This window comes from Patiria miniata, unplaced genomic scaffold (assembly GCF_015706575.1).
Source record: "Patiria miniata isolate m_02_andy unplaced genomic scaffold, ASM1570657v1 HiC_scaffold_17, whole genome shotgun sequence".
NCBI classification, from domain to species: domain Eukaryota; kingdom Metazoa; phylum Echinodermata; class Asteroidea; order Valvatida; family Asterinidae; genus Patiria; species Patiria miniata.
Genome location: NW_024037055.1, coordinates 13,779,888 through 13,792,044, shown reverse-complemented (window position 1 = coordinate 13,792,044; position 12,157 = coordinate 13,779,888). Strand labels below are relative to the sequence as shown.

Sequence of the window (12,157 nt, the reverse complement as noted above, 5' to 3'; positions counted from 1 at the left end):
TACCACTAAACCAAATCTCCGCTCAAGGCCCCCGGCACTAACAAGCACCTAAAATAGCAGAGCCTCAAAACTAGACACTCAACAACTGATCACAATATTGCCAAACAGTCGATTCCTAAACCACTACCACGATCATTCCTTAACAGAGCGCGCTCTCCCAGGCACGCATTTATATACCAGGTACGTGTAGACGCTATGTGCATGTACTAAACCTATAGCGCGCTAAACCTATGGGAATTATTAACCAATCACGTACGTGCAGCAATTCTCGGAGCTCGTAAGCTGCGCCCAGTCACTAACACACAGTGATCAAGCTTTAATGCTATGGTATGACGTCACAAATAAACACTTTCCGACACACTACTCTCTCTTCATTCACAGTTCCTTGCCTCCTTCTTGCATTTTCTTAGCCATCAGGATTCTCCCATCACTACTGATCGGTTGCTCATCAACCCTGTAAGGATGACATCACCTACCAGTCCTCAACCTCAGACATCTCAGCCTGTTGGACCATCCCTTTAAATCTCTCCTTACTCTCTCTTCATTCACAGTTTCTTGCCTCCTTCTTGCAGTGTCTGTGCCATCAGGATTCTACCGTCACTACTGATCTGTTGCTCATCAACCCTGTCAGAATGACATCACCTACCAGTCTTCAACCTCAGACATCTCAGTTTGTTAGACCATCCCTCTAGATCTCTCTCTACAGTTTCTGTGCCATCAGGATTCTCTCATCACTCATCTGTAGCTCATCAACCCTGTCAGGACATCACCTACCAGGCTTTTACCTCAGACATCTTTGCTCTTTGGACCATCCCTTAAACTCTCTCGCTTCATTCATAGTGTCATGCCTCCTTCTTGCAGTGTCTGTGCCATCAGGATTATCCCAACCTTCATCTTCTGCTGATCAGCCCTGTCAGGATGACATTACCTATCAGGCCTCCACCTCTGACATCTCAGCTCGTTGGACCATCCCTGAGATGCTGCAGCCCTTTGTGACAAATATCATCTGGGCAGTTGAGCAGGAGGTTGAGATTTATTTTGGTAAGCTTAGTCTGAAAATTGTTCAATAGTATTAATGGTTTTCCTTGCAAACTGTGCTTCATAGTCCAAACAAAATGAGAAATCGGTCTTTTTTTTCTATTGGTTTCCATCCAGTCTTCATTGTCACAAACTCAGAGTATTTACATCAAATGTATTAATAATAGGTTCCAATCTGTAGTTTGAAGTGGGATATATGTTGTGTCTTTCACAGATGATGAGCAATCCACAACCGTGTGGATCCAAGTGCACGATCAAGATCTTGGCATGGCATTTCATCATGTTGGAGATGGTATAGGGTTGCACAGAGGAGCTCACTATAGATCAAAGGTAGCAGAAACATCTCCATTTATGGGGGAAATCCCAAAGATACTGTCCATATAGTGCAAATCTCACTCTAGTTTGTTCGTTTCCACAGAAATTCATTCCAAGATAATTCTCTCAGTTATCTATGCGGTCTCTATATGTATTTTTGTATAGGTTCAATTCTGCCACGTTAGTGTCTGCTTCCAACCCATCGTCACTGACGGATTCTGGGTATTGTCCCAACCTCCCGAGGTCGGTCAGATCACAGTCAACAACATTGAGACTACGCAAGGCAGGTCAGAGCTCCGTGTAGTCTTCCAGCCATTTGCACATGATTACGTCCTTTATGACGACCCGCGGGAACTGATGGATTTCTATGAGTGGAGCATTGCTGAGGATGGTAGCGATGGAGCACTGCTGAGTCCCTGGATGAGAATCTATGATTTGGTGTTGACTGGAGATGTGGTAAGTGCACAATTGAAGCAGAAAAGTGGGACAGAGTCGAGGGAAAGTACTTTTCAATTATTGAATTTTGAACACAAAGACAGTTTTAAATGTTGTCCATGGATCACATTTAAGGTACGTAATATTTAAGTTAAATAAAACCACGTCGTACCATGAAAACGATGTCAGAATAATTGCATAAGTCTCTGGGGTAGCCAAGTAGAAACCAGGGCAAGACTATAAAACTCTTGACATTATAAAGCATGTTGTTTAAATGTGATGATAAGTGCCAGTTATCATGCTTATAAGAGTGTTCTGACATGTTTTTTATGCCCCGCGGCGAAGCCGAAGGGGCAAACTGTTTCCGCCTTGTGTGTGTGTGTGTGTGTGCGTGTACAAACACTGCCTTGTGGGGTACCGAGGTACCCCACAAGGAATGCCCACCGACTTGCGGGTTACGAAATAGCTATATGGATTTCAATCAAAAACTAGGAATTTCCAAGGTGGGTTGATCCGTCGCAAATGGAAGAGTTTTGGAAAAGGGATATTAAGACCGAATTTCAGCCCGGGACATTAACTCTGATTAAAATAAGAGCATTTTGACATAAGTGTGCGACGTTGAAAAATTGTAGTACACGTACGAGAACAAAGGAAGCACTTCTATGGCTGTGTAAGTGTGCGTGCGGATAAATCTTGTCATACAGCGCGATAACTTGAGAAATACTTAACATATGAACTTCAAATTTGGTTTGTGTATTGTTCTTGATAATCCTAAGTAGCCCATTGCAATTGGGTCCGAAAGGTCAATGGTCAAGGTCACACTGGCTAAAACAATAGAAATTTTGTCAGCGCGATAACTTGAGGAATACTTTACATGTGAACTTCCAATTTGGTATGTGAATTGTCCTTGGCAATCCTTAGAAGCCTATCACATTTGGGGTCGAAAGGTCAAGGGTCAAGGTCACAGTGGCTAAAACAGTAGATATTTTGTCAGCGCGATAACTTGAAAAATACTTTACATGTGAACTTCATATTTGGTTAGTAGATTGTCCTTAGCAATCCTAAGAAGGCTAATGCCGCATTTGGGACGAAAAGTCAGGGGTCAAGGTCACAATGGCTAAAACAAAAGAAATTTTGTAATGGCTTTAACTTGAGGAATACTTTACATGTGAACTTCAAATTTGGTTTGTGGATTGTTCTTGGTAATCCGAAAAAAAAAGCCTATTGCATTTGGGGACGAAATGTCAAGGGTCAAGGTCACAGTGGCTAAAACAATAGAAATGTTGTATTTATTGTGAGATCATAGGGATTAATTCATATAAAACCTACAGAAAACACTCATGCTGTCAATGAACGTGCCATGTGACCAAGGTACATGTAAGTTGATGTTAAAAGAGTGGTGTTATGTCATGGGAACAGTCACGGTTGCGGGGCATTTGTGTTTGTAAACACACCTGACTTGTTTTTATTTATGAATTGTCTTTATTTTGCTGAAATATCACCTACTTTTGTGATCAGTGGACAAAATGATAAAACTGTGTTTGTGTTTAAAAGTCTATAACTGGAAAAGTACATGAGCGATTTGAATGATTCTTAAATTTTTGCGCTTTCATACCCTAGATCTTGAACGCGCTACATGTAGAACTTCTTCAAAAAATAGGTGGCGCCATTTGGGTTTCTTTTTTTTTACTCACTTTGTATAACATTAAAGTAAACAAACTTTCTGGAAAATTAATGCAATGGTACAATTTGTATTCCGGGATTTATTTGTCTAAGGGGCGTTGTGTTTTAGGGTAGGATGGTTATATACAACAAATAGCACTGTTTTGAGAGTAATTAGTAAATTCTTTCTTTAAGAGCTAGGCCGTTTGTCTAGTTAATTAAAAGATCATTGGGTAAGTATGGTTTGGTTTCTATGGGGGAAAAAATGCTTCTGGCCTTAATGATGAACAGTGCAGAACCTGTGAACTGTTACTTCAATTGATCATGAAAATTCCCCTGTCATTTAGACACCAATATTTCACACCCTAAGCTTTGATGTAAATCTTCTTTTTAATCTTGCTGAACAGGCTCACTTCACAGCATTCTACAGTGAGTTGCTAGACCTAGATATCTGTCTCCGGTTATCAGTGAGGGGCTACAATAAGGCTGGTCTGTCTTCCATCGCCAGCACGGAGATTGTTGACTGTGATGACGTGAAGCTGATCGTCCCCCATATTGTCATTGATGCTGATCGTAAGTTTCTCTTCGAAATTTGAATCAAGGAATCAAGCCCAGGATTCGGCAGAAATTTTCAACTTTGAAATACGGCGGGTTTCTCTGATTGTCTCGATTTCACGGTACTGCGATATGCTGTGCTTAAAGTATTGCACAACAAATGAAAGTGCCAAGAATCACACGAAAGTTTCAGGAAATTTTCAGAAGAATGGTTCTGATTAGTGCATAATTAGAATAACATCCATCATGTGCCATATCCATGTGCTAACCAATGCTTGCATACATTGGGTTCCTCCCACATAACTCTCACAATAATCCTGCAATACCTGTTTTTCTGTTAATGCATCGTGTCCACAACGAACGCTTCACATTTTTATAATGTTTTGAACAGATGAAGTCATCATTGAGCAGAATGCATTGTGGCGGGAACCAGACAAGAATTACATCTCATCTACGTCTTCATTATCAGCAGTCTGGCCTACTCTTCGTCACAGGGCCTACACCTGGGCGGCCATTTTGGATACCGGATCCTCTGCATTTGGCGACTTGGACGATGGTCTGCAGTATCCCTGCGATCATCCAATGGCGAAGGCTTGTGGGGAAACAGGTTGGAAGATTGAGAGTAAAATTGATCAAAATCCGTGGAGAGTACAAGTAAAAAATTATCTTTTTAAGGTTTTAATCGGATTTCATTTAAAAAATTTATTTGGAAAAGACGTTTTTGGACGATGAAAAAGTTTGAAAGGAACAGTGGGGAAGGGGAAGTGACTTCATCATTGGTGAGGTTAACCCTGATGTAGTCACATCAGGTCCAGAAAGAAATGCATTATTACGCAAGCTCAATAGACATTAAATACTAAGAAACCAGTTTTGAATGTGTTCTCAGAATGTATTTCATAAACTTCATAGTAAATTGTTGAGTGGAATAATGCCAGACTATTTTTGTGTTCCAAGCCTCACTTTCATTTTTTTAAATGTAAATTAAAACATTAGGATACGTTAATTGTTCATCAGAGCAGACTGGTATTAATTTGTAATTAAGTTTATTTTATTGCTTTCATTTCTGTTCCCAAGTTCCATAAACTGAAGATTTGACCTCGCTTTCAATTCAATGTGGCTGACTCGTGAATCAAGCCTATTGGGATTAGGATACAACACACTGTAATGTTGGTTATGGTTTCGACAGATAAAGAATTCGTCAACGTTCGTGATTTGGTCCTACATTATGGCCAGCGCTATCGCATTTGCATCCACGCCGATGAAGTGACATTGGAGCATGAGTTTTGGAATGAGCCGCTGCCTGCTGTGTCCAGCTGTAGCGATGGCGTTGTCATAGATACGACCCCACCGACCCCAGGCTCTGTTTGGATCGGGTGGGATCAGCATAAAACTTACCAAGTAAGTTTTTCATTTGTCTGCGTTTATTAAGCTTTTGGGGTACAAGAAAGGAGAGATTTTCACTATCAGATGCGGTAGTCAGTTGTAAATTGTTTTAGTTGTGGTCATGAAGTGATCTTTTTATTACCCAGCCCACTGTAACATTATCTGGTTAACCCCTTCAGGCAACTAGCTAAAACCACAGATGATTAGTGCACACACTCTGAACACACTGATCTGATATACCGTCCCCTAGCTCTGGAGACGTGCACACAATGGGGAACAAAAGATTGTATACCTTTCCACAGGACAATTTCTATAGATGAATACGTCACCACAAGAATTTCACTAAATATGTATGTGGATTTTACAACAAAGAAATGTCTCCACGAGAATACAAATTTCAGTAGGTGTGCATACACACATACACCATGTATTCACACTGCACGTGTGGATGCAAATTCCCACAATTCAGGATTTCCGTTGTTCATGCATTTTTTTCCAACGATTCAATAAATACTTGATAAAAACAAGTATTACGTTGGCTGTGAAATGTTTGAAAATCTGCATGTGTTTTAAAAGATGTAGGCATGCCCCACAAGCCATTCAGCCATACGATACTAATTGTTCCCTGCTGGTGTTAGGCATTCATCTGGCAATATACCATTAAGGGAATTACAGCTTGAGATTAGAGAGGGGTGGAAATCCTGGTACGGGATCTGGCAAAAACCAAAATATATACTCCGGTTTTCTGGTATAAGGTGATCGATTCACGGCATGTAATTTATGTCTGGTTCATGAGGTGATTTTCTCTTTTCAAAGCCTGAGCCCTTTTTATACCAGGAGTTTGGATGTTAATCTCTGACTGAGCCCAGTGTAGCACTGAGAAGAGATCAGTAAGTCTGGTTGAGATCAAAAACCCAAATATAACTGGCCAGCTGGGGTTTACTGCTACAGGATGATTCACGGCATGTACCCAATTCTTCATTTTTTTGGGGTAGTGATCTCTTCCTAACCACTTAATTTGTGAGGTTGGTTCATGAAGGTAACATTCCTATTTTTTCCTCCGGTCATTTTTCTTTAATCTAGAGTTCTGTGTCTGAGTTAGTTCTTCAGTGGGAGTCCTTTACTGACATTGAGGAACACGGCATGGCACGACATCACTCTGGGATCAAACACTATGAATATGCCATCGGTAGGAGCTGCTTGGTTTTCATAAATCTACAAACTGATCCTTTGGCATTGGATAATGCAATAATCACATTCATCTATCGCACTAGTGGGGTTGATGATTGTGATTATTAAGGGAATAAATATGTGCTTGGCCTGTTTTAAACAAGTCTAAAGATCGGTGTGGGGTATGGACGCTGACAATGTTTATCGGCAACCAGTCCCATGCCGGTCTTAAACGGACTTGTGTTATACCGGCCAAGCACATATTGATTCCCATTCATAAATACCTTTCATAAATTTTCAACTATTTTGTTCCATTCGAAACTCCCGTTTAGCTGTATGATGGTATGTTCCTCTCACGAGTAGTCGTCACAACTTCTTATATGGAGATTGGCGCGCGTGGTGCATACTGCACAGTGTGGCATGTGGCACATGGCACGTGCTGCATTATGTGGCGCAGAACGCGGCGGTGCCAGTGTAGTGTGAACTTAAGACTCTCCAAATGCGGACTCATTGGTAGTATTGCGCATGCCAAAGTGAAGATTGTAATCGTTCAACCAATAAACAGGTAGAAGGGACCAGACTTCATAGGAGTCTTCATAGGAGTCGCATTTCATGTGAAACCGGAGAAGTGTTTGAGACCAGCCAGCCGATGTTTTATCAACCGTTTAGGACCGCCAATCCATGGCTCTCGGCCAATAGGAAAGGTTAAACTGTCTTATAATAGGTATTTATGAATGCATATTAAGAATTATCTATTAAGCAGTGTTATCAAACTTTTACAGCAATTTTGTGAATTCAAATTGTGCTAATTGTCAACTTGTTGATATTTCAGGTTCAGAGCGAGGTGGTGGCGACGTGATTGATTTCACCCGTGTTGGAATCACCGACAGTGTTATAATACACAACATGAGATTACAGAATGGTCATAGTTACTATGCTACCGTAAGAGGTAAGCATCTGACGCAAAAACCAAAAATAAAATACCCACAATTTTATCTCCTTTCTCCTTAATTGCATCTCGTGTCAGTTGTTTCCATTACCACAGAGAATAGGATTTCCAAACTGATATGATTTCAATTAAGAATTTGTTTCCTACCCAGCGACTGACTTTGTAGGTCTGTCGTCACAAGCAATGTCAGACCCAATCACAATTGATACGTCACCGCCTGTCGTCAGTGCTGATCATTCGTTGGACATTGGAGGCAGCTTCATCCGATCTACAACTTCCATCTCAGCAAGGTGTGGTCAACATCCAATCCAAATGTACACACTCATAGGGAAAGATGAAGGAGCACGTAACATCCTAGCAACTTAACTTGCATTTTGTGATAGCAGGGGCCGATTCCACGACACTGGTCTTATCTAGCGACTCATCTTAGGACTTAAGACGAGTCCCCACTCTAAGATTGATCCTAGCAATCGAAAGCGAAAGCGGAAGCGAACTTCCCCCTATTTTTTCTTTCTATGGAATCGGCCCCAGGACACATTTGAGATATGCTAGTTTATAGTACACGGTAAATTTTCGGAAAGAAACAAAAAATGAATTCAGAAAAATATCTACTTTGTTGTTGTCAAACACCACTGCTTGAAATGTATTTTCAGGTGGGAGAATGTATTCTCCGACCAGGAGAGTGGTGTAGCGTATTACGAGTGGGCGGTCGGTTCACATCCAGGTCATGCAGACATCATGCCGTTTACTAGAGAGAGTACAGAGAATGGAGTCAGTGACGCATCACGACCTTTGCTTCTTCAAGAAGGTCACTCGTATTTTGTTTCAGTCAAGGTAGGCCAAAACCTTCATATAGCAGCATTGGCTACTTGTTTTGACTCAAATGATACTGTACTGGAGTTCTATTTGTCATTATGGGAAACGTGCTAAGGTCTGTCAGAAGGGGAGTCAGGTTGGCGTAGCGGTACCTTCCACGTGTAGAACTGTAATTTCTTGACATTGTTTTCTCTTTACTGGGCCCCATGGGTGACCAGTGGATTCCACTGAATTGGTTACCCAGTAAAAATTAGAAATAAATAAAGGGTTTCAAGTCAAGCCATCTTTAAGTTTAGTCACCAGTCAATCGAAAATCTTAAGTTGGGTAATTAGCTTCATACGCCATGGGCCAAAGCCTGTAAGGTGCTATCTCGTCTTAACTGTTTAGTGGCAACTTCATTTCTCATTTATAAGCAGTTTTGAACATGTTAATTGATATTTTACAATGTGCACGCCACATCGTTTGCACAAATTAGAAATAATGAGGACTGTTTCCCCAATGTTACTTATACCACATGAGGGCGATCGCGATGCATTGCTGCCATTACGTACCAGCCTCGGCTGGTCGTGGGGAATACGTAAACGGCGACGCTGTCTGGCTATGCAGAGCATAGTATTCAAATATAACATGGTTTAAGGGTGGACAGTCGATATTGGCTCCCCAAGGTATTGGAAGTTGACAAACTAGTTCCCGAGGCGAAGATACAGATTTTGGCCCATGGTCTATTACAATTGAATAGTAAAATGCATTACTTTGTCAGTATTCACTACCTTTTACTTGTGTCTTGGATTGTAATGACTGGACTTGAACTATGTGATCCACTCATAATCGCTCATGACAAAGACTCACCTCACCAAGCATTTGGATGGAACTTGAACTCGACAGAGGCTCAAAATGAGACTTGAAGCCTATGACTAAAACAAACCTTCACTAACAGGAACAATAGGTGATTCTGTGGCAGGAAGTTTAATCTTCAGTTTGAAATTATGTCACCCAGGCCATCAATACTGTGGGTCTGACCACAATGAAGAGTTACGGAGCATTCACAGTTGATGCAAGCCCGCCATTGGTCGGCCACGTATTTGACGGAAACCCAGCGAACGCCTCGGCCAATCACAGAGACCGAGACTTCCAGGAAGATCGTACGGTGATTAGGGCATTCTGGGAAGGGTTTCATGACCCTCATAGCGCCATCGTTGGCTATTCCTGGAGAGTTGGGATATGTTCAGGGTGTAACGATGTCATACCTGAGCAGCATGTGGGTTTGGACACTTGTAAGTAAATCTGTTAACTAAAACTGGCACCACTCCTTTTGAAATGCGTGTTTTTCAAGCAATTAAGAGGAGTCATTGTTTTTAAAAAAGGGCATATTACTTATATTTTTGAATTTTTTTAGATTTAAAGGAAAACACAACAATCTTTTTGTCGAGTTAAGAAAAGACGATGTGATTAAGATAAAACAGTGTAAAGTTAACAAATTTTCAAATGCTACCTTTTATCAAGCTGTTTTGAAATTGTGATGAAAAAGTGAGTTTGTCAAGTATTACTTAGTGTAGCACGGTTTTGCGCTGGTGTGTTAATGTAGATTTGTTTATTGAATTCCACAATCCCCTTTTTATAATCATACCATCACTCTTTCCAAACATGGTGTGCTAATTGTCAGTGTTGATGCAATTCACTTTCTAGATGTCACTGCGGAGAACCTGAACCTAGTGCCTGGTCTGATCTACTATGTGACGGTGACGGCTTGTAATGCTGCTGACCTTTGTAACTCGGTGACCTCTGACGGGGTCATGGTGGATGACTCGCCCCCAGTAGCGGGGAGTGTGTATGACGGCGGTCCAGGGGGTGGGGATATCACCTATCAATCCTCAAGGTGAGCTAAGGCCAAAAAAGTCTCCGGTTTCTGGTCTGCACGAGCATCGTCGTTGCCATGCGCGTTGGCAAAATCAAAATATTTGTTAATGTACCGTTACTGATGATGTCTCATAACCGTCAAACTCACTGGTTAGACAGGAATCCTGCTGCTGCACAATTGTAAGCTGCTGCTGCAAAGTTTTTAGATGGGGTAACGATCGAGTATAAGCTTTATGTGGCCTCTCTGGGCTCCCATATATTTTGCACTAAATTTAGTCGGGCACCATTTGCAAAAGGTGTTGTTATTTCGTAATGTGCGTCTGGAAGCCAGACTGAGGGAGCGATGGTTGTGTATCTGGAAACCTGTAAACGCTTTTTAATTAGCGCAATATGTGAGGGAGAATGACCAGCCTGGCAGCTCATGCATGATGTCGATGTCGCTGCATGGTCTGACGTTGCCGTTTTCTCTGAATTTTCTCTCGACTATCCAAATTCCTGTCGGTCGAGATCGTAAGTGGGTGCAGAATTCTCAAACCTTATGGCCTTACTGAGGTCACCTCAAGCTCCACCCTAAAAGAATTTGTTGAGAGTTTTAAGGGGATCGAAGCGTCATCTGCAATATTGTCAGATTTTGAAGGGGAAAACAGTAGAGGGGGGAGAAAAGCTCGCGTCGCTGCACCACTTTCCGGGCAAGCTCCATACCAGAAACCTGAGACTTTTTTGGCCTAATCCCTGAACGGAACATCAAATTATTTTTCTGACCACTAATTGGTTGACCATTAACTAAAGTCGGATTTTTTTTAAAATGTAGTGAATAAAATTAAAAATGGCTACGTAACAATAGTTTGCCGCAAATCATTGCAGATGTGTGTCTCAAAGCTCATTTATACATATTCCCTGCAGGGTCCAGCTCCGAGCTCACTGGTGGGGTTTCCATGACCCTCACTCAGGCCTCTCTCACTACGAATGGTGCGCCGGCACAGCACCAGGAGCTGAAGACATTCTCCCTTTTACACGCATCGAGCTGTCAGAAGACGCTCTGATATTCCTGTCAGCATCAGACCAGATGCCAAACGACACCGATATCTACGTCACGGTGCGCGCCTATAACCGGCTTGGTATGTGGAGTCAGGCTACGTCAAATGGGTTCCGTGTGGACTCTAGTCCACCTGATGTGATGGAAACACCTGCTGTTGACGAGACACAGGGGATGGCTGTCAACAATACTCAGGTAGGAGTTCTGATCACAGTAGGCTATTCTGCATTTTTTCTACTTCATCATAATCTTAACCCTATATCTGACATAGAGGTACTGGATATGTTCTATCTAACGCAGTTACAACTTGCCAGCTTTTCTTGATCTTGCATCTGAGTAAAACTTTAATATTTTTTTTTCTCTAATGTGTCTCAGGTTTTGCGAGATGTGATTCACTTTTCCTGGAAGTTCAATGACCCTGAGAGCGGTATTAAGGACCAGTTTGTATCCGTCAACACACATCATAATGGAGATGTCAATATACCTCCAATAAAGGTAAACACCCTAAATAAGAGAAACCAAATTACAATGTAATTTTCAAATTACGGGTAAACGAAATGTGACAGTCGTTGCGTTTTTGGATTACAGATTGCGGGGAGTGAGTTGGACCACACCTTCACCAATCTGACATTACACGAAGGCAGTCATTACGTCATCACCTTAGTGGCTTGTAACTTTGCTGGCCTCTGCACACAGGCCAAGACGGAGCCTTTATTGGTAAGTAACATCCATACATAACCAAACAACCCCAGTCCTGATGTGGTGTTGATTAACCTGATTAACCGTAAGTTCAATCGAGGACAGTTTATCAACGTGTGGTTGATTCATAATGCTGTGTATTACATAGAATTAATAGTTACCCTTTAGAGCCTGATTTTGTTAAGCATGACGTAGCTTGCAAGGTCGCCACTACCTCTTCATTCAGCGTTGTGGCTATATC

The 12,157-nt window shown here is 41.7% G+C and overlaps 1 protein-coding gene across 1 annotated transcript in view; it reads left to right on the top strand.

Annotated features, from left to right (window-relative positions):
• The window catches only part of LOC119724048, a 53,735-nt gene that overhangs the window by 20,661 nt on the left and 20,917 nt on the right, over positions 1-12,157 (top strand). The window contains exons 21-35 of the mRNA XM_038194970.1: positions 862-1,041; positions 1,253-1,368; positions 1,519-1,809; positions 3,858-4,023; positions 4,397-4,612; positions 5,192-5,403; positions 6,472-6,577; positions 7,391-7,507; positions 7,659-7,797; positions 8,161-8,341; positions 9,322-9,598; positions 10,011-10,200; positions 11,085-11,412; positions 11,593-11,712; positions 11,806-11,934. Coding sequence (XP_038050898.1) covers positions 862-1,041; positions 1,253-1,368; positions 1,519-1,809; positions 3,858-4,023; positions 4,397-4,612; positions 5,192-5,403; positions 6,472-6,577; positions 7,391-7,507; positions 7,659-7,797; positions 8,161-8,341; positions 9,322-9,598; positions 10,011-10,200; positions 11,085-11,412; positions 11,593-11,712; positions 11,806-11,934 — 2,768 coding nt within the window. The remainder of the gene's footprint in view (positions 1-861; positions 1,042-1,252; positions 1,369-1,518; positions 1,810-3,857; positions 4,024-4,396; positions 4,613-5,191; positions 5,404-6,471; positions 6,578-7,390; positions 7,508-7,658; positions 7,798-8,160; positions 8,342-9,321; positions 9,599-10,010; positions 10,201-11,084; positions 11,413-11,592; positions 11,713-11,805; positions 11,935-12,157) is intronic.